At 53.7% G+C, this 21,571-nt stretch overlaps 1 protein-coding gene across 2 annotated transcripts; it reads right to left on the bottom strand.

Moving 5' to 3' along the window:
- Positions 1-122: 122 nt before the first annotated feature.
- Positions 123-11,749, bottom strand: LOC111157662 (KDEL endoplasmic reticulum protein retention receptor 3). Of its 2 annotated transcripts, XM_022519278.1 has the most exons (5): positions 11,469-11,748; positions 6,943-7,043; positions 2,463-2,621; positions 1,575-1,827; positions 123-790 (listed from the first exon to the last, which is right to left on the bottom strand). In XM_022519278.1, the coding sequence occupies exons 1-5, from the start codon at positions 11,557-11,559 to the stop codon at positions 750-752; spliced, it is 645 nt and encodes a 214-aa protein (XP_022374986.1). In that variant the 5' UTR covers positions 11,560-11,748; the 3' UTR covers positions 123-749. The 2 variants fall into 2 exon arrangements, with proteins under 2 accessions (XP_022374986.1, XP_022374985.1); XM_022519277.1 differs by having other exon boundaries at positions 123-1,827; positions 11,469-11,749.
- Positions 11,750-21,571: the final 9,822 nt, after the last annotated feature.

Here is a 21,571-nt window from a genome sequence, read left to right on the forward strand (position 1 = left end):
GGAAGAATCGGAGTCCCAAAGCAGCAAAGCCAGACACCTGGTAGGTAAAAAACTTAGGGCAGTTTTTTTCTTATTGGTAAATAGTTGCCATGGGGAGGGGGCCCCCCCCCCCCCCCCCCGGTTACTGGGATTAAAGTACCAGGTAGAGCTGCCTTGAGCCATAGCAAGACCCTCATCTGCTTTACCGGTGAGGCAGAAAGCAGAGTCTAGCCAGAGTCGGGAAGTTTGGCTTTTACTTGTGGCTTGAAGACAGATGAGAAGTGAAGTAACACTTCACTCCTGTAAGACCAGATCACCTGTGTATTGTTCCCTAAAACTTGATCTGGAAAGTGAAAATCAAACAGCATGTTCCGATACTTGAAGTCTGGTCTTTGGGGGCATCTGCTGTATACACAGGTCTCTCTCCAGATGGGACTGATTGTTCCTAGCATGAGGCTCTCGGGCTAGGACATTTGGGAGCAATAGTTAGAGCCATACGTGGGTTAAGCACCTATGATTTATTAATACCCAGGTGACCTGCGGCCCCATGCTTGTATAATTCACCTAGGTTTTTTATTGCTGCTATAATTTAAGGGACAGATTGGTGAGAACGTCTTCTACATAGAATGATCAGTGCTTTGCGGAAATGCACACTAAGCATTGTTCTCATTTTAATTTTAACATTTGGCCCGAGTCCTGTAATAGTCCAGAACATTTCAGATAGTTTTGTTCAGTGTTCTTATTAAAGCGTAGAACCAACTCTGGGACCCTCAAATTGGCATTGGAAGACTTAACTTCTTTCCTTTAAGGACTAGAAGAAAATGGAGATAAATTAGAATTCATCACACTGATGAAAGACTCCCTTACTAACTGCAGTCTCTAGTTCCCCGTTCCTAATAGGTGTCTGGCTGTTCAAGCCAAGGGGGACACTGCATCCCAGCATAACTGCAGACAGTAAACACCCCCCCCCCATCTTGGTTACTGATCCCACTTTCCCTTAGGCTGTAAACTTGACCTCCCTTTCTGTTCCACATACGTCCGATGCCTCCACTCGAGATCTGCCCACACTCGGGTGACCTGAACAACCGCAGCCGCCCCATCCCTGGTCTCCCTACGTCCTGCCTTTTACTCCGCAGCAGCTGCCGGGCTGGTTCTTCAGCCTTCCAGTGGCTGCACTTGACGATCACAGCGCAAACCCGTAAGCCCTGATTCTGCTTGACCTCTGAGCTCTCCAGCTTGTGACCACACTAGCCTTCTAGTCCTTGTCACACCAACCTGGTACCATCCTTGTGGCTCCTACGTAAGCCCTTCTCTGGAATGTTCCTCCTGTATTTTTTAACCAAGTATTCGGTCGTGTGTCCTCCCACAGTTCCCTTCTCTCTATGCAGCATGCACGGTACATCCAGCATGTGACTACTCTGTGCTCTTTCATGGTACTTGTTTCCTGAAAATGCTCGTTCATCTTCCATCACAGAAAATAAAAGCACCGTGAGGAGCAGAGACTTATGTCTCTACATTCACTTCCAGGTCCCCTCATACTGAATGGGTAGCTCCCTGTGCCTGTGCCAGCAACCCTGCTCCGTTCTGGCACCTACCTTTGGTCACATACAGGTAGAAGAAGTCACAGTAGAAGATGGTCTGTACTACTCCAGACACCACTGCAATCTGGTCGTAGAAGTTCTCCGTCTGGTACCGTCTGATCCAATTGGCCAGGTAGAGCGCCCGGTACAGCCCAAGAAAGAACAGGTAGTGAGTAGTGATGGTCTCAGCCTCTCCGGTTTTACTGATCATGAAGAGCTGGGGCAGGATGGCCACGGATTCCAGGTAGATGGAGAAAGTCCAGAGGATCTGAGCCAAAGAGATAGGTGGCCAGAGGAGGTGGATCAAGACCATGAGGGACCCATTTCTTTAAAAGAATGTAATTACTAAAATAGGAATGTTTACTGGAGTAATCCAGTGAAGCAAAGAGAAAAGTTTCTGAAATAATCAGCGTGTCATTCCACCCCGTCTCTAAATATAAAATATTTCTAAAAGAGGAAAACAAACTTTTTTTTAACATCCCATGAACATTTCTTCAGAACATAGTTTTTAATTGTTGCAGAACCTTATTGTCTAAACTGGTCTTAATTGAAGCCACCGTTTCTCAAACTGTAGTCTGTGAACACTGGCTTGTAGCCCCCCAGATTCTTGGGCTGCAGCCCAGATCAGCCCAGCATGGACTGTGCTCTAGAAGCCACCTGTTGGACAGAAGTTCTCAGCCGTAAGTTGACGCTGTGATGCGTGCTGCTTTGTTGACATAATGACCATCTGGATGTCCCCATTTTCAAAATGACCGATTTTTAAACTTGTAACAATGTAGGAGTCGTCATCCTGGCTGTATCACAAAGCACGCCCAGATGCTACAGAGGGTCGGAGGGAAGGATGTCAGGGAACATACTTACTTTGAACCTTTCGGAATTAATACTCTGGCTCCCTTCCCTTACCTCCAGGGGAGCAACGCTGTAGTTCTCAAGGAAGGAGAGGCCGATGACAGGGACCAGAAGAAGCTCCAGGCGGAATGTGTCATTCTCGCTGTCAAATGTTTCCCGAAATTTCCCATAGATCATGTACACTGTGGTACAGGCACAGAGGAGAAAAACCACCTAACAAGGGAAAGAGACACATGGGAATCAAGTCCTCTTCCAGCCCGTTTGCTGGGCTCCCAAGCCACCCTGAGTTGGGACCTTCCAAATCAAGAGCTAGTGCACTGGCCCAAGGGGGACAAAGCGAAATGAGTGTGCAGCTTCTCCCGAGTCACTGGCCTAGATTCTGAAGCCAATGACCCTTTGGTTAAGTAACTTGATGCTTCTAATGAGGACTGAAGGCACGAACCATGACAACTCGAAGGTGCCCGGGCTTTTCCTTCGTGCAGAGCATTAGGGAGAAGCCCAGCGTTGGTCTCCGTCCAGGGATTTAGCAGTGGCTGGAATTCCAGGGCTCTTAACTGAAATTCCTGGGTGGGCCTCAGTGACTTGTGAGCATTCTTGCACTGGGACTGACAGCCTGAGTCAGCCGATCCTAGCTCCTGCAGAAAAGCTCTCTTTTTCTTATCACAGTAGCTGCCCTCCAGCATGTGATGGTTTTATGGTTTGCCAGAGGGTCGCAAATTTGTGCGTCAGAATCACAAACGGCCGCCTCTTCCCTCCTGCCCCAAGTTCCTACTGATTGCGTGGGTCTAAGTAGGCCTGAGTATCTGCATTTCCAGCAAGTTCCTATGTGATGCTGATGCTGCTGGGTCCAGGAACTCACAGGGCTAGAGAACTCCTATGTGTACTTCAAAACTCAGATTAGTTTCTCACCAGAATGCCAACTATCCTTTGTGTCTCCATAGCCCCGTGGGAACACATTCACTGCCACCTGGAACCACATGTCCTGTAAATGTGTACCAGTCTCTTTCCCCTCTGGGAGATTTCTGTAAAAGGGTCCTGACTTCATGTCCACCTCCGCATCCCCAGCCCCTAACTCAGGGCCCAGCACAAAACATGCCAGAATGAATGAATGAATGAAGTGGCGATCACTTCCTCACTTCATAAATGGAGAAACGCCTCTCTGAGGTTCCTACAATTCATTCATCTGTGCCAAGGGCTGGGTCTGCAGTCCCTCTCAGTGCTGTCCGAATCAGATCCTCGGGTAAAGGAATGAACTAAGTAGGTGGTGGTTGCTATTTCTGTGTTGACTTTACATGAAGACCGTGATTTTAGGACTTAAGACGGAAGGTCACACGTTCAACACTAACAACGTCATAACATCTCTGATACGGAGGGGAAAGAGAACTTGCCTTGGTTAAGTATCTCCTAGGCCATTTACATATACTCTCAGATGAGAGAGTTAAATGTATATTGTAAATGTATATTATGTATACATTTACTATATACAGTAAATGTATATTCACAATAGTCCTGCAACACAGAATTCCCCTCACATTGCCTTTCTTCTTAAAAAATGGAACTATTAGGGCGCCTGGGTGGCTCAGTGGGTTAAAGCCGCTGCCTTCCGCTCAGGTCATGATCCCAGGATCCTGGGATCGAGCCCCGCATCAGGCTCTCTGCTCAGCAGGGAGCCTGCTTCCCTTCCTCTCTCTCTCTGCCTGCCTCTCTGCCTACTTGTGATCTCTGTCTGTCAAATAAATAAAATCTTTAAAAAAAAAAAATGGAACTATTAGATGATGTGCCTAACTAAAAACGACATTTCCCAGCCTCCTCTGCAGATATGGATGGTCACGAATGTGCAGGTGAGTTACTGGCTACAGTTTGGAGAAAGCTCTTTACAAAGGGCTTACCCAGCTGGCAGACACCCTATTGCTTTCTCCACTTCTAACTCCATCCTGCCCAGAATGTGGTGTGATGGTAGGGAGTTCCAGCATCCATTCTGTGACCCTGAGGCAACCTCAAGGGTAGGTTTCACATTTGGACTCTGTATAATTTGCAGGGCCTCTTAACTGAATTTCAAGATGGCAACAGCAAAGCATTACACCCAAGTGTGGGGCTCTTCTGAGCAACTGCATGGGTCGCACATCCGTGAGTCCTGGTCACTGAAAAGCTGCAGCAGAAAGTTAAAAGGAGCTGCCATCCCAGCCCTGGACTGCCTATCTCCAGATTCCATGTTAGGAGGAAGGTAAAAATAAACCTTTATCTTACTAAAATAACTTTTTAAAAGGTATTTATTTTAAAGAGAGCACGAGTGGGAGGGGCAGAGACAGAGGGAGAGAGAATCAAGCAGATTCTGAGCTGAGCACGGAGCCCAACGTGGGGATCGATCTCATACCCCTGAGATCACGACCAGAGCCGAAACCAAGAGCCGGACACTTAACCGACTGTACCACCCAGACACCCCTAAAATAACTTTTGTTTAATAAGTCTCTGTTACCAGCATCCAAGCAGTCACATTCCACTTTACTGACTTTGAAACCTGTGCTCCTTTCACTAATGTATGTTGCCTTCAAGAGTTAGGATGGCTGAAGGGCACCTGGCTGGCTCAGTTAATGGAGCATGTGACCCTTGATCTTGGGTGAAGAGCTTTAAAAAAAAAAAAAGAAAGAAAAAGAGCTAGGATGGCTGATTAAAAGCTCAGAAAATGCCTCACCCCAACAACAACATCTAATGGTTATGGCCCAGAGCCGAAGGACCTCTGAGTGGAACCAAGAGATGCTCGGTTTCTCCCATAAAACAGGGCCATGCTACAAAGCAACAGCGTCCTATCACAAAACGAAGTCCGAACTGTTGACCTGCACCACCTGCCCTCCCCCAGCCCTCTGACAGTAGCCCTCGCCTGCTGGGCTCCCTGCCTGGCCTGGAGTACGCCATGCTTGTTCCCGTCCTCATGGTCTTTGCAACGGCTGTTCCTTCTGCTTGGAATGCTCTTCCTCTGATCATCCCACGGCTGGTTCCTTGTGTCACACAGACCTCGACATTGATGTCACCTCTTCAGAGAGGCCCTGCCTGGTCATACTCCCTGAACAGCTTCCTGTTCATTCTCTATCACATCATCCATTTTTTAAAACTGTTTTTATGGGGCGCCTGGGTGGCTTAGTTGGTTAACCATCTGACTTTTGATTTCAGTTCAGGTCTTGATCTCATGGTCAGGAGTTCAAACCCCAAACTCCACACCGGGCACGGAGCCTACTTAAAATAAGCAAGCAGGGGCGCCTGGGTGGCTCAGTGGGTTAAAGCCTCTGCCTTTGGCTCGGGTCATGATCCCAGGACCCTGGATCTCTGCTGGGATCTCTGACCTCTCTGCTCGGCGGGGAGCCTGCTTCCTCCTCTCTCTCCGCCTGCCTCTCTGCCTACTTGTGATCTCTGTCTTTCAAATAAATAAATAAAATCTTTAAAAAAATAAATAAAACAAGCAAGCAATAAAACTTTTTAATTAAAGGAAACGTCACCCTATTTTAATTATTTGCATAGGCTCATTCCTAATCAAAGGTTTTCTTGCTTATTTTCTTATTTGTCTCCCCACTTAGAATAGAGGTTCCAAGGTGCCTGGGTGGCTCAGTTGATTAAGCAACTGCCTTCAGCTCGGGTCATGATCCTGGAGTCCCAGGATTGAGTCCCACATCGGGCTCCTAGCTCCATGGGGAGTTTACTTCTCCCTCTGACCTTCTCCCTTCTCATGTTCTCTCTCTCTCTCACTCACTCTCTCTCTCTTAAATAAATTAAAAAAAAAAAAAAAAAAAAGGAATAGAGGTTCCATGAGAGCAGGAGCCTCCTATGTCTTCTTCAAGTACCTGGCTCATAGTAGGTGCTCAATAAATAGTTGTCAAATGGATGTTGGATGAATAATCTCTCTGAAAGCTCAGGGTTTGTGTTTGTTGTTGGTTTTTTTGTTTTGTTTTTTGTTTTTTGTTTTTGTTTTTTGCTTACTTTTTAACCATTATAACCAACGCCAACCTTTACTGACTATTTAATATATGATGGCTATTGGGGCACCTAGGTGGCTCAGTGGGTTGTGTCTAACTCATGGTTTTGGCTCAGTTATGATCTTGGGGTCGTGAGACTGAGGTTGAGCCCAATCCTTGCTTCAGGCTCTGCACTCAGTGGGAAGACTGCTTGAGATTCTCTCCCTCTGCCCTTTGCTCCCTGTCCCCCCCGGACCCTGCAGGCTTACATGTTGTGCACGCTGTCTCTAAAAATAAATCTTTTTAAAAATATATATGATGGCTACTGTGTATTTGCAGGTATTACCTCATTTAATTTTCACCACAAGCCCTCTGAGGTGAGGTGAGTACTAGTATTATCTTCACCTTGTAAATGAGGAAAGGGAGGTACATGGAGGCCAGATGCCTTGCCCAAGCCCAGGTCCCATGCAGCTGCTAACACAGGATTCACATCCGGGTTTGCCTGCCTCCACAGCCTGAGTTCCCAAGCGCATGGTCTCAGTTTGTCGGGCTCTGCAGGCCCTGCCACCATGGCCACACCTGCCCCTCACCTTCATGACTGTGTTGTAGATGGAGATGAAGTTGGTGAACAGGTCCAGGTACCTGGTGGTGAAGACAAGGGCAAAAAGGATCTGGCTCTTCCCGGAGATGCCTGTGGGCAAAGGAGGACAGGAGACAATGGGAACACAGACTCCTGGGCCCACCAACACTCAAGAAGTCCAGAGCTTGAGCTGAAAAGGTGTGCAGGGTATCTAGTCCCACTCAAGTGACAACACCCTGTCCCTGCACGGTCCCTCTCTGAGGGTCAGCAACAGCCCTTCCTGCTGGATCCCTTGAGTTCCTCTCATGTGCACAGACACCGAGTTCCCAGGGCCCCAGCACGGGCCTGCCCAGGTTTGGCTCCCGCTTTCAGTGAGGCTGTGGGGTGGCGTGGAGGCTTCTCTTCGCTCTGCCCCCAGAGTTCCACCGACGGTCCCCAAAGCTCTGTCTTTTGCAGAGCAACTCACAGACTTTACAATGTGTCGACTCACAAGGGAGACCAGAGCAGGTGGAGGAAAAAGCAGGCCCCGTGGAGCATTCTGTTTTATTTTACAAATTCTAAAAATTAAAAATGCTTTTTTTTTTTTTTACTTATAAAAGTTCTATTTTTACCCTTCGTAAAACAAAAAAGAGAATACATATAGATATAAATAAGAAAGCAGCAGTCCCCTGAATCCCAAAGACTCAGCGGGCATCCTCCCAGATCTTTGCTTGTGCACACCTACGTGCATACATCGATTTGCCACGACCGGGGTCGTGCTTCTCATGCTATCTCCTCACCTGCTTTGGTCTCTCTTTTTTAACTTTTTATTATTTTGAGCTAATTTTAGATCGGCGGAATTGTAAAGACAGTACCGATCGGTCCCACGCACCCTTCACCCAGCTTCCCCTAACGTTGACATCTTGCTAACCACAGGACATTTGCCAAAAGTAAGACATTCACATGGACATGGCACTGCCGACCAAACTCCAGGCTTTAGTCAGGTTTCTCCCAACTGCCCACTGACATCCCTTTTGTGTCCCACAAACCAGTCCAGGAATCAGCACTACATTTAGCTGTCACGCTCCTGAATCTCCCTGTGGCCACTTCTGCCACATCACGGAGGTGGGTCCAGGGCAAGGGGAGCCCTGCCCTACCGCCCCCCCCCACTTCCTCTCGCCCGACAGATAAGCCCACACCAGTCCGGACACCTCAGCAAACCACTCCCAGCCGTGATGCCTGCGTTTCTGATCCAAAGGTCAACTCTGTCCTCACTCACCCAACCTCCCCAGAGCCAACTGAGGACAGTGTTCAGAACCACGTCCTTCCCATGGCTTCTGCGACCATTCACACCACTGGCTCACCACCCCTGGCCGCTCCTGTCCTCGCCACCTGATCGTTAGAGGGCTACCCCAGCTTCTCCCTGTCCCTGCACCAGGGATGTCCCAACTCTAGACATTCCTCCGAGTTCCAACCTATTGGTGCCAGCCTGACCTACCTCCCCATCATCCCCTCAAGCCCCTCCTCCTCTCTCCCCTCCTTTGAGAATGCCACCATTGTCCCCTCCATGCTCAAGCCAGGAAACCAAGAGCCATCCTAGGGTCCCTCCCCTGTGTTCCTCCCCCTCCGTCTTCCCCAGCTCCACTACCCCCACTTCCATGCCCCCTGCCCACCCAGCACCCTACCTGGTGGTCTCCCTGGTCTCCCCAAGTCCGTCCTTGCTGCCAAACCCCACTCCATTCCACTTACCGACCAATGGCCTATAGGTAAGGAAAACGACTGGGGACTTTGGCACCGAGAAGTGACATTACTTGATTAAGGGTCTGGTTCCTTTATTGGCCTCAGTGGTGCGCTATCTAGTTCCCTGGGGCTGGGACATTTTGGGGAGAGGGGACAGTTTTATTTCTCTTTATTTTTAAAGATTTTTATTTATTAGGGAGAGGGAGAAACAGGCTGCCCACTGAGCAGAGAGCCCGAAGTGGGGCTCCATCCCAGGACCCTGAGATCATGACCCGAGCTGAAGGCAGAGGCTTAACCCACTAAGCCACCCAGGCGCCCCAAGGGGGACAACTTTAAAGACTGAGGATGGATACCGCCAAAGGCCTCAGGTTCTGGAGGGCGCGGGGGGCCCATGTCAGCCTTTCTACCAGCATGGCAGGCCTGAGCCCCACCGTCCTCACTGTGAAACGAGCAGACTCACACAGGTGGAACAGGACTTGGCCAGAACGAGAGTGCCTCCCTGGGGGTCTGGGCCTTGGACTTGTGGCAGTGGGGCTGGCTCGGGGGTAGGGAGCCCACCCCTAGGCATGGGGCGTGGAGTCCAATCCAGGGGGCAACGCTAACCTGAGGCCAGCTCTGGGCTATGCTGCTGCTGCCCCATCCCACAGAGGCCTTGCAGAGAGGTCCTCAGCACCATTTAGGAGGGTCCAGGAGGGGCGACTAGTAGGGGACAATTTGCTACCTGCCCCCACGGCCTTCCCCCACCCCTCCCCTCTCTGCGCCCTTGGCCTGCCAGGTTCCCGGGCTTTGCTCACATTTTCCTCAGTGCTTGGGAGTCCTGGCAATCTTGAGCACCAAGGTTTTCCCACTCCCTGGAACGCAGTGAAAAATTTCCACCAGCGCTAGCCACACACACAGACCCAGGATGTGGGAGCGAACAGGAGCTGGTCCCTGGACAGAGTCCCTGGGGAGGGGGGAGCATGTGAGCACATATGGGACCCATGGAGCCCTCCCTCCACTTCACACATGGGAAACTGAGGTCTGAGGTCACACGGTGCGTCAGTGGCTGAATGAGAACTAAGTCCCAGTGTCCCACCTCTGTGGGGGATGGAAGGGGTGGTCAGTGAGGGTCTCACCAGGCCCGCATCTCGGGGTGGGCAGGGCTAGCACCAGGCACCTCACCTCAGATCCCAACCAGGCCTATGCCCACCCCTCTCCACACGCTCGGCACGCACCGCCCGGCTACCCTTCGCCTTTCCCTGTAGCACTTAGCACGTCTAACACACCGTATCATTTACTTGGCTGCTCTGACCGCTGCTGTTGGCAGTCTCCCACCGCTGGAAAGCCCGCCCCCTGGGGCCTGGGGCCCTGCCCCTGTGGTCCCAGTTCTGTCCAGGGGGCCTAGGGCCGTGCTGGTAGACCGGGGTGGGGAACAGCGCCCCCTCCTGGTCATGGTTGCTCATCCCAGCCAGGGCCCTCTGCGGAAGCGCCGGGACAGGCCCAGCTAGAGTCCTCCCCTCACCGGAGCTGCCTCACTCCCCCGAGTGGGAATCTGAGGGGCCGTGAGGGCCTGTCTCTCCAGAGGCCGAAAACTGGAATGGCCTGCAGGTCCAGAACCACTCCGTCTGCAATGCCTCCCACGCCAGCACCCACCCCTCACCCTCCACAAGCCTCCCGGGCTGGCTGACTCCCCACTGCTCTCTCTGCCTCCTGTCTGGAGGGGCCACACAGCTTCCAGAGGGACCTGCTTCAGGTCCCTTCTGGGCCCCCTCCCCTGCTTCCCAAACTTCCATCACTCCCCAGTCCCAACTCCCTACCCTGAAAGTCAAGGCCCCCCTGCCCCTCATCTCCCTTACAGACGACCCCCAAATCAGGCTGCTCACTCTCCCTGGGACATGCCCTGCCTTCTGCGACCTGTAGGCTTTTGTGCCTCCAGTGCCCTCCGCGCAGCGCACCCTTCCTGGGCGACACCCTGCCCGTCCTCCGGGACCCAACGGATCTGCTCCCTCCACGAAGCCTTTGGGCGCTTCTGCTCTCTGCCTCCTTGGCCCCCTCCTAGCCTGCACAGTCCTCTGTACCCCCTTGCCCCCATGCCAAGCACAGGGTGGGCGCCTCAGGACCGCAGGGGACAAAGATGGCTGCAGCAGCCTCTTAATACACTGAGTCTGTGGGGTCACCACCAGCCCCATCTCGAAACTTCTCCAAACCCCCAGCGGGGCTTCCAGACTGCTGGGCCAGAGGGGGACCTCTCCTGCCATCCCTGGGCTTCTGCTCATGGGCAGCTCCCTGCTCACCAGGGCCAGGCCAGGTGTCCCTCCTGCCACATCACAGCCTCCCGCGGGAAGGGAAGAGGGCCCCAGGAGGGGGCAGGGGAGAGTGGTGGGGAAAGGAAGGAGCAGGCCCCGGGAATTGGAGGCCACTTCCTGTGTGCATTACCTCCCCCACCTCCCGATCCCACCCTGGGCCTAAGACCTCCAGCTCTTCCAGAGTAAAGGGAGCCACTGGCTGGGCGAGAGTGTCTCACCTCCTCCTAATCTCCCTCCTCTTCTCACCAGCAGTGGCAATGCCAAGGCAGGGAAGGTGGGGGTGAGCGGAGGCACAAGCCCAGCCACCGTCCCTATTCTCCGCCAGCCCTTCTTCTTTGATAAGGCACAACTTTAAATTTTCTTTGGAAGCTGAGCTGTGCAAAAACAAGTTTCTCGCACCGCCAAGCCGAAGCCCTAGCGCAGAAGGGAAATTCGGGAGCCCCCCCGGGCCCCGCGCCATCCCAGCCTTGCATGGGCTGCCCGACCCAGGCCCACCTCCGGCCCTCCCACCGCCGCCGGGGGCGACCCTCACCCGCGCAGCTCTTGGACCTCCAGATCTTCCCCAGGAGCAAGATCATGGCCAGGAGGTGGCTCAGGTCGCCGAGGATCCGGAACACGTTCATGGTGCCCCAGGCGTTCCCGCAGCGCGCGCCGCCACCTCCCGGGAAACTTTCTGGCGGGCAAGGCGGCTGCCACGTCCCCGGCCCGGCTCTGGGTCCCGCGTGCCGCTGCCCGCACTCCGAGCCCCGCGCTCCCTGCCCGACGCCCCCTCGGCCAGCGCACACTCCCGGCCGGGCGGTGACGTGGCCCACCGGCCACCGTGCCAGGCGAGCCAGGAAGCGCCGCCGCCCAAGATCCCGCCTCCCGCCGGCCCAGCGCCTCGGGCCCGGGGCGGGGCGGCCGGGGCGAACCGGGGGGCTTCCGGCCGCGGCCTCTGCCACCCCCATCCTCCCGCGGCCCCCGCAGTCTCCCGCGCGCCACGCCCTTGTCGCCCCTCAGTCCCCTCATCTGCACCCCGGGTTAATAAGGCGTGGGCCAGGATGGAGCGGGGGTGTTCAGCGGGCTGGCGCCTGGCAGACGCCTAGGGTGCTGGAAGTACCCCTAAATGTGACCATCAACTTGGGGTTCAACTCCTCCTTGCTGAGAGGCGGATTCGCAGCTCTCTCACCTGTTCACTGGGAGGCCCACCGTGTTCTGCCCTGACCAGCAGGAGTGAAGGCATGGTCGTCAAGTACAGCCTCCCCGCTGTGCGCCTTCCCTTCTTGGCCACAGTTGATTCATCTGTAGAATGAGGTTACTGTACGGAAGATGTCTGTCAGGGAGATCCAGGGCCCCCCTAGTGTTTTCCTTTCCTTGCTACAAGATGATACACAGGAGCACAGACCAGGAGACTCCAGAGGGCTGTGGGCTGTTGGCCACCAAGGTGGGAAGCAGGAAAGGGGAAGGGCAAAGGACCACCGGCAGACAGGAGTCCTCCCAGTGCTGTGTGGCCTGAGCAGGTCTGCCCACCCTCTCTGGGCCTTGGTCTCTGCATCTGTGAGGGCGGACCGCCTAAGCTACGGGCCCTTATTACCACCCTCCTTTCGACCCCACTAGGCCCTTGTCCCACCCAGGCCCTTCATCTCTCCCTAAACACTGGCCTCCTTCCACCCCCATCCCCACCACAGCCAGAGAGGCTTTGCTGTGATGGGATCTGCCACTCCCCGACTCCTCCGAGGTCCTCTGAGACTCAGAGTGTGGTCTGAGGGCCCCGCAGCACCTGCATCCCGGGCTAGGAATGCGGTCTCCAGCCCCAGCTCAGCCTCACTGACTCTGAATCTGCAGGTGAACAGATCACCGGCGCTTCATGGGCACATGGAAGTCCGAGAGGCACTGATCTCAACAATGCTGTGAGGGAGGAGACGCTACTATTCCCATCTGACACTGGGGAAACTGAGGCATGAGAGGTTAAGTCATGCAAACTTTAAGTAGTGGAGCCTAGATTCCAACACACAGTCTGACTCCAGGGTTTATGCAATTTGTGCGTTGTTTTGTGTGTGTGTGTGTGTGTTTAAGACTTTATTTTAGGGGCACCTAGGTGGCTCAGTCCTTAAGGGTCTGCCTTCAGCTCAGGTCATGATCCCAGGGTCCTGGGATCAAGCCCCTCGTTGGGCTCCCTGCTCAGCCGGAAGCCTGCTTCTCCCTCTCCCTCTGCCCCTGCTTGTGTTCCCTCTCTCGCTGTGTCTCTCTCTGTCAAGTAAATAAATAAAATCTTAAAAAAAAAAAAAAAAGATTTTATTTTAAAGTGGACTCGAACTCATGACCCCAAGATTAAGAGCTCCTGTTCCTCTGAACCAGCCAGGCACCCCCAGGGTTTATGCAAATAAATTAATACATTACACTGTGGGTCATCATGGGAGATGATGAGGTCTCTGCCACCAGAGGTAGGTGAGCAGGGGGTGGGTCCCCATTTGTCAAAGATGTCGCAGTGGGGACTCCTGCCCCGGCAGGGACATTGGGATGACAACAGCCATCAAGTAGTTCTCTCCAGGACGCTTTAAGTCCTCATCTCGCAGGTGACAGCTGTGGAGGTCCAGGGAGGGGAGAGGCATGGGCCAAGTTTCTCTGGGAGGAGAAGCACTCATCTTGGCACTCATCTCGGGGCTGTGACAGATTCTGAATGGGCTGCTCTGATCCCTGTTTCCCCCCCATCCCACCCCCCCACCCCCCGCCATCCTGCCCAGATGCCTCTCTTCCAGCGTCGCCCAGAGAAGGCGGTGGCTATTTAAACCCCTCAGGTGCGGCTATGGTTCTCGGCCCTCCCAGCTGGCATCTCCTGCTCAGCGCCTACCTCCTCCCCAAGCCAGGGAAAAGCACGTGCATTTGCCATTTGGTGAAACATCTGTCCTCCTTAGAAGCAATCCCAACTGCCTTGGGGGCTGGAGCAAGGCTAGAATTCTCCTCTTCCCTCTCTCTCTCCAGCCACCGCCACCTGCTGCCCCCTCCCCCCCACCATCCCCCAGGAGAACTGACCGAAGCCAGGGAAGGTCTGAGAACCATGGTGGTGGAGGGGACAGAGCCCAGGCTGTGTGGCCCCAGGGCCAAGAAGGTCTTGTCCTGGGCCTGCCATAGTGTACTTGAGCCTGCCATGTCCTCTCTCTCCTTTGGCCTCAGCTTTCCCATCTGTGAATGGGGATAAGGAAGGGGAAAGTATTGCCAACTGGTGACCGGTCCTCTTTGCATCTAGTCTTTCCAGTCTCTCCAGGAAACCAATATTCCCTATGCCTCAAGACAGGGAGCTCATCACCCCCATTTAAAAGATTTTTTATTTATTTATTTATTTATTTATTTATTTTAGAGAGAGACAGCCCACAAGCAGTCGTGGCGGGGGGTGGCAGAGGAAGAGGGAGAGAAAATCTTAAGCAGACCCCACACTGAACACAGACCCCGACTTGGAACTCGATCTCATAATCCTGAGACCATGACCTGAGGCAAAATCAAGAGTTGGCCACTTAACCGACTGAACCACCTGGGCACCCCATCATCACACCAATTTTACAGATGAGGAAACTGAGGCTCAAACTTGTCTCTTGCTCCCCCAGGTCACATAGACCCCTCTCCCGAAAGTTCTACCACTCTGTTCTTAGTAATGAGCCCTGCCTATGGAGAAGAAGGAAAACCATGAGTTCATTTAAAATGCTCGGCCCTCACCCATGCCAGCACTTTGGCCACTGGCACCATCAGACACTATCTGTCCCTGATGCTGGGTGGTTCTGGGCGCATTCCTCATTCCCGCATGCCTTACTTTCCTGACACCCCAAATGTGTCTGCTGTAGGAATGTAGTTGGGGGGGAAGCCAAGAGGGAAATTTCCTTCAGCTCAAAGAGGGCAAAGGTTCTTTTTTCCTCATTAACAAAGTGAATTGTAAATTCTAAGTCAAAGGAGAGAGAATGGGGGAGTAACTCAATTATAGGGGGAAATGTGTGTAATAATCTCTTCTCCTTCCTGGTCCTACCCCTTTGTTATACTTCACCGCCCTACCGAATAGCCTGCCAGCTGTCTCAGATTCTGTGTGGAAGGAGGATGTGGATGTAGAGTGAAAACCACTATCCTGAGAATACTCCCCCACCTCACTGGCTGCCTTTCACTGGGCAGGGCTGTGGAAAAAATGGGGAGCTCTGGGCCCCAGCTCCTGGGACTCCCTGCAGGTCACTAGGGGCCGCTGTGGCTTCCTCCAGCACACGCGAGTGGATGCTCGCCTGTGGAAAGAAAGAACTCTTCCCAGGCAGCCCCAGGATGTCCCACTCCCGAGGTTCGGTCAAGTCCATTCCCTAATCTAGCCTGAGGGCAGCCTTTCTCTTCATGTGCTTCTGCCCCAGGTGTTTGGGAAGCACCCCAGTCCCCAATATCTTTTGAGTGACATGTTGCAGGGCAAGGGCAGTCCAATTTTTGCACAGCTGGGAACCAACGTTCCAAAACCTCTACTCCACTTTTAGTTCCGACCACATTTGCAGAAGACCAGCTGTGTGCTGCTGCCTTACAGGCTGAACCTAGAGGAAGCTTCAAGGAGCCCTTAGGGCACTGTGGGAGGAGGAAGGTGGTGTCTGTGCCTGCGTTAAATATGGCACAGATGGAGAGTAATTACCCTTGGTTGGCAGAGAGTCGAGAAGAGGACTGCAGTTAGGAAGGCTTCAAACAATGCCCCAGTGGGTTTTGCAGAATGAGTAGGAGCTTGCCTGAAGGACAAAACCTGGGAGAGGAGAGTAGGAGTCCCAAATAGGAGCAACTATGTGTACTAAGGCACAGAAATATGATACAACCCACTGTCCCAGCACATATTATTTGTACAGCTCTTTAAAAGGGGCCAATAGGGGCGCTTGGGTGGCTCAGTAGGTTAAAGCCTCTGCATTCAGCTTGGGTCATGATCCCAGGGTCCTGGGATGAGCCCTGGGCTCTCTGCTCAGCGGGAAGCCTGCGTCTTCCTCTCTCTCTGCCTGCCTCTCTGCCTACTTGTGATCTCTGTCTGTCAAATAAATAAATAAAATCATAAAAAAAATAAAATAAAAGGGACCAATAAACAGGAAGAAGAGAGGGGAGCGGGGAAGGATGAACGTCAAGGTTAGACAGATCTTTGTCCAAGTCTCAAGTTTCACTACTTACTGAGGAGCTGTCAGAATTCGGGCAATTCGTTTCACCTTTTCAAGTCATACTGTTCTCGTGGGTAACCTGTGTATAAACCAAGTACTGATTTCATAGGTTAGTTATCAGAGTCGAAGTTAGCTAGGTACCTAAAACGGTTTGCAAGAAGTAAACCACTCGGCAAACGCCAGTCCCTTGCTCCCTTTTAAGGGACAACAAGGCCCAGAGAGGGTCCCCAAAGCAGAGCCAAGAGAAAACAAAATTCTGTGTTCTCAGAAGGCGATCACTCCCTCTCCGGTTTATTCCAGAAGTGCAAAAAAAGACAATTAAAAATAACGTCTGAGCCCGAGGATGCCTTCTGGAGTGTTCGTTAGAAGTGTTCTGTGTCTTGCTCCAGTGGTGATTACCCGGGTTTTATGCATATGTAAAAATCCAGCGGGCTGTACTCTGATGTATGACAGTTTGTAAGTTACACCTCAATTAAAAGAAAAACATAACAGATCTTGCGACGCGGCCCCCTTCGCCGCAGGCGACAGGTGTATTCCTGAGACACCCAAGACCACTCTCTGGAGCGCGGGGCAGGCCCAGCGCCCTGAGCTCCGAGTCGTGCGCCGCACGCCTGGGCCGCCGGGAGGTTCCCAAGGCAACCGCAAGCCGCTCACCTCGTCTCCCGAGTGACGAGGCGTCAGCGAAGACCCGGAGCCCGGATCACGGAACCGGAGCCACGGAGCGACCGGCTCGCGGCGTGGGGTGGGGGTGGCGGCTGGGGAGAGATGGTGGCGGGCAAGGGCGGAGGGGAGCGACTGGTGCCCTTCGTCCTTGCGCTGGCATTCTTGTGGGCACCTGGCAACCACCATTCCCTAGCCCTGAGGCCACAAACTGCTGGGTGAATACACCCCTGGGATTCACTCTCAGCTTTCCAGGTGGGAAGCTGGACCGCTTGGCTACTCCCCGATACCACGGAGTGAGTCAGGGGTCAAGGCAAGCCCTGCACCCCCGTGGCCTGCTTTCCAGCTTGGGCAGCCCGGCCAGGTGGAAGGCTGGTAGGTAGAGCTGGGTGCTGGCACCTCCTTGGGCTCTGGTTCCAGCTCAGCCAGTAACTTGCCTGCCATGTGGTCTTCAAGTCCCCTTTCCTGCCTGGTGGGAGAGATGGGACAGCACCACCCATAGCTCAGAGTACTGTTACCAAGTGTGTGAAAGAATGAGTGTAAAAGTGGCTTATAAACTGTAAAGTGTCATGCACCTGTTAAGGACCATCACTACCGTCACTCTGTTGTCTTGTCCTCATCAGTCCGGCCCCATCTGTGGGCTCAGTGACAGCCAGATGCCTGGTAAACCTGAGGCTCCCCACTCTCTATGCCCAGAGGTTTGCAGTATCGGGGTGAGAGTTCCCCTCCCGGAATTCCCTCCTTCCCAGGGAATGGAAACAGGGTAGCTCTCCCAGGCATCAAGGGATCCTTTGGTCCCCAGACTGCCTACTAGACGGATTCACAGAGACAGCAGCCTCCATTCACCCTCCCGTACACCTCCTCTTAATCTTCTACCCTGTGGCTGGATCGTAGAAGTTCCCCACCAAGTGAGGATGTCTGGAAAGCCCAGGATGTGGTTCCTGCCCAGAACCCGATAGTAACACCCCTTAATGCTCTTTGAATGCCACATGCTGGGCATGTGGTTGTACAAGTTGTGTATCCATGTGCTGTGAGACCGTATACACATCGCGCTGCGTGTGTGTGTACCTGGGCCAGGCACGCACGCATGCACTGGTGTTTGTGTGTACTTGGGATTCATATTGGAGCGCGTGTATGTAAATGTGCGTATTTATGGCTGCGTGCTGTGTGCCTGCAGGTGTGTGTTGTGTGTCTGAGGCATATGTATTTATCTGTGCATCTATTTGTGTCTTTGGTGGTGAACATGAACATCCGGGGGCATCTGTGGGTTTGTACTTGTGGTGTGTGCAAGCGGGTGTGTAAAACCGTGAGGTCTGTAATCGTGCACGTGTGGGAGTGCGCAGGGGGTTTGGGTGTGGGGGCTCTTTTCTGCCCGATCTCCCCTCATCTGGGTGACCTTCCTCCAGCTGAGGACTGTGGCTCAGGCCACAGGCATACTGGGTTCGCCCTTGACCCCTCTGCCCACCTGGAGCTGCCCAGGTCACTGGCTTGCCCCTCGTCTCCAGGGGCGTGGGGGCAGTGGCAGCGAGGGCTGGTGGATGAACCTGGGGCCAGGGCTCGTGTGCCACCCCCCCCCCCACTGGAGTCCTCCCCTCCCCACAGCAGGAGCAGCAGCGGGAAAGGTTGGCGGAGGGGGCCTATTTTGGGAGCGTCTCCTTAGCAACAGCTGCCGCGGGCCGTCTGCGGCGGTTTTTCTATAGGTGCTAAAATATTCCACCCTGGTGACTACTGAGTGCTGGGGGGGTGGGTGAGGGTGGGAGTGGAGGGCGGGAGAGACCCCTGCAATCTTCCATCCCCAGGCCAGAGCCTGTTGCGATGGGTCTTGGCCCTCTGGACTCCCCTCACCCCTTCCCCCCCTGCTCCTTCCGTCCTCGCCCCTCAGGTCTGCTGGCATTTTGGAGTTCAGAGGCAGGCCAGTTGTGTCCCAGGCTGACTTCTCATCTCAGCAGCTGGGCTGCCTCTGTTTGTCCCATCTATAGAATGGGCTAGCCAGACTTTAAGGAACTCTCTAAATCCCAAACCCCTAGACTCTGTGACTTTGGCGTTTTGAAGGGATCCATCTGGGATGCCTCCCCTACTCCTCTCCCTGCTTGGCCTAATCCTTCTCACCCTGCAGTCCTCAGGGCCCTCTGTACAGGCTGTCAAGGCCTCTATGGGACCAAGGAGGCCTGACTGGGCTCCCGGGGTTAGCCAGCTCATGAGCGTGAGGGCTCTGCTGGCCTGAAACGACCTTTCCCCAGAAACTAGGATCCAATTTCAATTCCGGCTCAGACTCTGACTTACTCCCTGAGTGACCCTGGGCAAGGCCCTTCCTCTCTCTGTGTCTTGGTTGGTTTTCTCACCTGGGAACGGGGGGGGGGGGGATGTCCTAGAGTCTCCCTCCTGAAGACGTTGTGAGAATCATATCTGAGAATGGAAAATGGGCTGGAAGCTCTGGCAAAATGTCCAGTCAGACAAATGTTTTATTTACCATCATTATCCATCAAACTTCAGAGCAAGTATCACCCTTCCAGAGAGCCGGCCCTGGCCACATAATATGACCCGTGCCTCAGTTTCCCCATGGGTAACAAGTGCCTGCATCATAGAGTTCTTGTAAGGATTAAATGAGATAGTAGCTTGTGAAGGCCTAGAATGGTGCTGGGCCAATGGTATCACCCCAGGGGGCCCTGTTCTCCTCACTCCTTCCAGGGGGCGCTTCTGTGTTAGCCGATGACAAAGTCTACTTGCCCACTGGGGACCCAGTCCAGACTGTTCCCATTACAGACGAGGCTTCTGAGGTCCAGAGAGGATAAGCAATTTGCCCAGGGCCTGAACGTCCAAGTCTCTCTCCCTTGCCCCGGCTACTCATACCCCTCCCCACCTTCACCTCCTACCCCCACCCTTCTCAAATATGGGCTGAACAACCGTGAATTCTCCCCCAGTCTCTGTCATCGCAGCAATCGGGCTATCACCCTATGACATGATAGGATGTCACACAGAGGAGGACACTGAAGCCCAGAGAGAAGTGAGCTGCCCAGAGTCACACAAGGCTTGGGGGATGGGGATTCTTTATCCTGGGGTCCCTGAACCTCTCTCTGACTGAAGCTGCCCTTTCTGCTGCTCCCCACCTCCTCCCAATCCACCCTAGCCTCCACCAGACCCTCCTTACAGGAGATGAGCAAGGGGTGGGAGTCGAGGGGGGTTCCAGGCTGCAGCCCCACGACTAGCAAGGTGACCATTACCAAAGGTTTCCTCAAAACCCTATGATGTCACATGCCACCAGGCCTCCCCGTCCCATCCCCTAGAAGTCACTATCCCCAGGCCCCTACGTTTTCCTTAAACTTGTGCCCAGTGACAGCCTCAGGACTGATACCACAGGAACAGAGGCTCTGGATCTGGAAATCTCTGCCCCATCTCCTCTGCCCCTCCCTCCTTCCCCCCACACCCCACTTTTCCAGGGCAGCCACCAGGCCAGGCCTCTGGCTAGGTCAAGAGACCACAGGTCTTTGCTTCACCCGCATCCTCTTAATTTCCATGGAAAGGTGTGATAGTGACCAGGCACTTACCTGCCACTAACCCAGGATTCAGATTCTGAAGTTCATCATCCATTCACACCAAAGATTCCTGGGAAGGAACTCCAGTCTGGCTGCCTGCCTGCGAGGACACCGCAGAGTAATGAAGGAGACGGGCATGGAACAGGTCATCCGGTATGGGACTCCACACAGTATTGGAGGGAGGACTGAGAAAGAATGGTCATGTTTATTGAACACCTACTATGAACTGTGAATTTCTTGTGCATCTACCTCCCCTAATCTGCCTCTGTGAGGTGGGGGTACGCTGCTAGGGACCCCCTTTTACAAACAGGTTCAGTAAAAAATTGGAGTACCAGGGCCAGATGAATGAGTTAGTGGGTAATGAATGACTTCTGCTGGGGGCATCAGGAAGCCCTCCCAGGGGAAGTGGTGGGGAGACTGAGCTGGGAGAGCAGCAGGAATTCTCTGGGCAGAGAAGGAGGAAGGGCACTTTAGGCAGGAAGAACAGCACGGGCAAAGGCAGAGAGGTGTGGAAGCATCTGGTATGTTCTGGAATCTGTGGGAATCAGGGTGTATGTGTGGTTATATAGAGTGCTGGATAAGGTGGGGCCTGACTGTACATCATAATGGGGAGTTGGGACTGGATCCCAACTGGAGGTGGGGAGGATCCATGGGGAAGAGAGACAGTCATGGTGGTTAGTGTGCTGGACTCATGCTCAGGGATCAGCCTGGAGAAGATGCTGAAGGAGATTTCATCTTCAAAAAATTCTCAATCCCGCTTTGGGGTGCCTAAGTCTCTCCACCTCTCAAATGAGACTAGCCACAGATGGCCAGGCTCCCAGGGAAGTTCTTCTGGCTGTCTAACTTAGGTGTTCTCTCGACCTCCACCCTAGCAAAGGAGTACTTTCCTTCCTCAAAGGGTGTGGGGGGGGGAGGCAGGATGCCCAGGGAAGTGGCTGGCTGAAGGGGGGGGAGGGGGGGGGGGCTGTGAGATGCTGGAGACTCCTCCCCATGGCCCAGAGCGTGGGGCCCAGCCTGGGGCACACTCAGAACAGGATCCTCCCCTGTAACGACAATGTGAAGTAATGGGGACGCAGAGAATAAGACACTGGGGTTTGGTCCGGCTCTGCCACCTGTGGGTGACCTTGGACAAGCTCATGACCCTCTTTGGCACTCAGTCCCCCAGTCTGGAAAATGAGGCGTTGCTGTCTAGGTGACTGTGAGGGTCCCTACAGCAACGCCACCTCTGTCTTCCGGAGCGCAGTGCGTAGGGTCCTTAAGTGCCGGTACTTCAGGAGCGGAAGGGGATCGCTGAGCAAAGTGGCCAGGAGCCTCCA

Source organism: Enhydra lutris, unplaced genomic scaffold (assembly GCF_002288905.1).
Source record: "Enhydra lutris kenyoni isolate GAN:26980312 unplaced genomic scaffold, ASM228890v2 scaffoldscaffold55, whole genome shotgun sequence".
NCBI classification, from domain to species: domain Eukaryota; kingdom Metazoa; phylum Chordata; class Mammalia; order Carnivora; family Mustelidae; genus Enhydra; species Enhydra lutris.